General features: G+C 42.0%; 1 protein-coding gene across 1 annotated transcript; it reads left to right on the top strand.

Moving 5' to 3' along the window:
• Positions 1 to 1488: 1488 nt before the first annotated feature.
• On the top strand, positions 1489 to 3284 carry cldn5a (claudin 5a). The gene has a single exon (XM_044195065.1). The coding sequence runs from the start codon at positions 1750 to 1752 to the stop codon at positions 2395 to 2397; it is 648 nt and encodes a 215-aa protein (XP_044051000.1). The 5' UTR covers positions 1489 to 1749; the 3' UTR covers positions 2398 to 3284.
• Positions 3285 to 3540: the final 256 nt, after the last annotated feature.

Genomic DNA, 3540 nt, shown 5'->3' with positions numbered 1-3540 from the left:
TGACGCCATTACGGCTCAACGGTCGGGGCGGCTGACCCGCAAAAACACCATTAGTTGTCAGATCCAACATGGCTGCCTGAGTGTTACAGTTTCTTTAACAATTCGCCCAGTAACATGTTCTATGTTATAATCTTCTATCCAGTGGTGGAAAGTCAGTACCATTCTTACATATTTACACATTCTGTAGCCTACAATTTTACGTTTATATTTCCACATTTCCATTTTATGCCACTTTATTCTACTTCATTACTTTCAGACGATAATGTGCTTTATATTCCACTACATTTATTTGAAAGTCACTCATTACAGATTGAGATTTTGCATACAAAACACAACCTATGAGCTTTTAAAATATTGTTATAGGCTATGAATGGATATACAGTAGCTGCCCAATAGGAAATAAAGCATTTAAAATAAATGTACATTTAAATGAATTGATTGATAGGCCTACTTAAGTAAAACTTGATCAATAATATAATATTTTTAGCAAAGTATTTTTTTACATTGTGATAGTGCCACTTTAAGTAAAAACATCTTCCAATTCAAAACATATTAGGCTACATAAGGCATGTCCTGGTGTAAACATACAGGCAATGTGGATTTTATTTATAAATTCAAATGTATAAGCGCACCATCAAGGGCACTGGACAGGATGTTTCTGTTGAACAAATGTATTGTTTACAGGAAGGGTCCTGGCAAGTCATTACATTTCACAAATTGTTCTTTACTGTGGGTGGTGCAAAACCCCCCACCCCACCCAAAAAAATAGGCCTATAAAAAAACAACAAAAAACATACACAAGAACATGGTAGACATACATAACAAATAAAAAACAAAAACAACAATAATCACAAAATCATTGCTATAAATTCATAAGTATAAAAATAATCATTAACAGCAAGAGCAACTTCATTTCGAGAATGAAATAAAAACTATTTTGGATAATCCAAAATGCTTCGTGATTTTAATGTGTGAAGGTAAATTGTTACAATCAAAGGGAGCATTAAACAGAATACTTTTTACCTGTAGAGACAGAAAGTGTTTCAGGATCAGAGTCTCAATACACTAAGGCTGTAAAAAGGACTTCAAATTAAAGTGAATGTAGTTCAAATTATTATATTTTCTTTTCTTTCTTCTTTTCTGGCATTTTAAGACTTTAACCATACATCACAATGGGTGTGCAATGGCCATTTTAGGGTATACCACAGACAAGTGGCATTAGCCTCCATGTCAGAAAAATCAATAACAAGTGCCCTAATTCACCCAACCACTGCATTTCAGCTGCTCCATACCCTTAAAACACCCCCGTGCGCCTTCACCCCCTCTCCTGCCCCTCTATTCATTGTAAATAACTGTTCAAACTCACAATGAGCTCTGGACCGCTTTATTCAGCCTCACAACTTAACTGCGTTTTCATTGGTCCCTTGAAGATGCGGCGACAGCGGATTGGAGGAAAGTTTCTCCTCGAGTCCTCACACCCCCACCCCGCAGATATTCGTGGTCCAGTGCTACTGTGATTCCAGTTGTTTTCACATACCCTCGCTAACAAAGAGACTCAGAGCTGCTGTCTCTTACATCTCCGAGTAAATGTGGTGAGTGATGCGCAACTAACGATTGACGCTCCTGTTAGCTATCGAGGCGAGGACGAAGAAATAAGAAAGAGCAGAAACACACCTTGATCTCAAGAAGAGAAATTAGGGGAGAGTTTGAAAAGCTTCAGACAAACTTGATTGAACGTGAAGAGCGAAAATGGTGTCGGCCGGACTGGAGATCATGGGACTATCGCTGTGCGCAATTGGCTCGCTCCTGGTGATGGTTTCGTGCGGGCTGCCCATGTGGAAGGTGACGGCTTTCATCGAAGCCAACATCGTGGTGGCTCAGACAATCTGGGACGGCTTGTGGATGACGTGTGTGGTGCAGAGTACAGGCCAGATGCAGTGCAAGGTGCACGACTCGGTCCTCGCCCTCAGCCACGACCTGCAGGCGGCCAGAGCGCTCACCATCATCTCCTCGGTGATGGGCGTGCTGGGGCTCATGGTTGTCATTGCGGGGGCGCAGTGCACCAACTGCCTCCAAACTGAGTACGTCAAAGCCCGGGTGGTGAACGCCGGAGGGGTCATCTACATCATCAGTGGTCTGTTTGTGCTGGTGCCTCTGTGCTGGATGGCCAACAACATCATATCAGACTTCTACAACCCGCAGGTGCCCGCATCCAAGAAGAGGGAGATCGGCGCTGCGCTCTACATCGGCTGGGCGGCCTCAGCGCTGCTGCTGATCGGAGGAGCGCTGCTGTGCTGCTCCTGTCCTTCCAGCGGGAACTCTGGATACTCGGTAAAATACGCACCAACAAAGAGAACCACGCCGAACGGGGACTATGACAAGAGGAATTATGTGTAGCTTTGTGGCTCATAGCAGGCTTTGCGTAAAAGTGACCTGCAGCTTTTGTAAAACTGTTTTTTGACGGACGTTATCTTTGCACCTGCAGTTTAAAAAAAAAAAAAAAATCTGAACTTTGAAAATCAGTGGAAGCACCTCTCCTGTTTTTACACTGGCCCTTCAATGCGCTCGGACCACAAATTCACAAATGCTTTTTTTTTTTATCTAACAGGAGATTAAAAAAGACTATCAACTACAAGAGGTAACTCATGACAAAAAGGGGTATCTTTGTTAGGTACCTGCTTTTGTAAGTCTTCGAAATTATTAGTATTTTGAATTGTTCACCGTTGTATCTGCAAAGTGTTTCTTTTCTAGAGGAACTCTTGTCATCGAATATATACACTGTTCTTTTGCCTTGATGTGCATTGTCTGCACAAACTTGTACAGTAACTGAGAATTATTGCACTCCCACACATTCAAAGACCCACTTCCTTTAGTGGGACTACGCCGACATGTTGAGGACTCCAACAATGTCTAATAGTAATAAAGAACAAAGAAGAAAAGTGTAGACATGTTAAAGCCCTAATAAATCTCGGACAGGCTTTTGTGTTGCTAAGTTGATTGCTGCGACTTTGAAGTTTGCAGTCTACTTTTGGACTTGTACAGTCCGGAGAGCCTGTGATAGGTCACAACATGATGTGTTACAGTCTGTTGTTCGGCTGCACTGAGCACCTGCAACGTTTTGCATCATTGTCACTGCAGGAAGTCTTTTCTTTTTAAAACTTTAAGGAATAAACTTTGTTTTCTGTTGGTTTGTTGACGTTTGATGTTATGATTCATTATTCGTGTATATGAAGATGCAATATTGTTTCATTTTATTAAAATTAAACTGAATATATTGTCTGAAATTTTTAGTTAAAGTGTGTTCTTAAACAAAACCACTGACACAACGGAGTTGTGATGGTCTGCAGAGGCAGGAGTGCTGTGCGTAATGCATGCCGTTCCCACCGTGAATATATAAACCCCCACGGCGGGAGAAAGTATTTTGGTTAGCCATAGAAATCCAGATGACAATACCCATTCAGCTAGAGTGGGGCTCTGCTGTTCAACTCACAATGCTCCACAACCCCCACCACCACCACCACCCCGTTTCAGACCACCCCC

The sequence above is a fragment of the Siniperca chuatsi genome, linkage group LG5 (assembly GCF_020085105.1).
Source record: "Siniperca chuatsi isolate FFG_IHB_CAS linkage group LG5, ASM2008510v1, whole genome shotgun sequence".
Taxonomy (NCBI): domain Eukaryota; kingdom Metazoa; phylum Chordata; class Actinopteri; order Centrarchiformes; family Sinipercidae; genus Siniperca; species Siniperca chuatsi.
The sequence above is the reverse complement of the archived record's forward strand: the minus strand, read 5'-3'. Positions and strand labels throughout refer to the sequence as shown.

Coding starts and splice junctions, on each gene's coding strand:
- cldn5a (XM_044195065.1), top strand. CDS start 1,750: ATGGTGTCGGCCGGACTGGAGATCATGGGACTATCGCTGTGCGCAATT.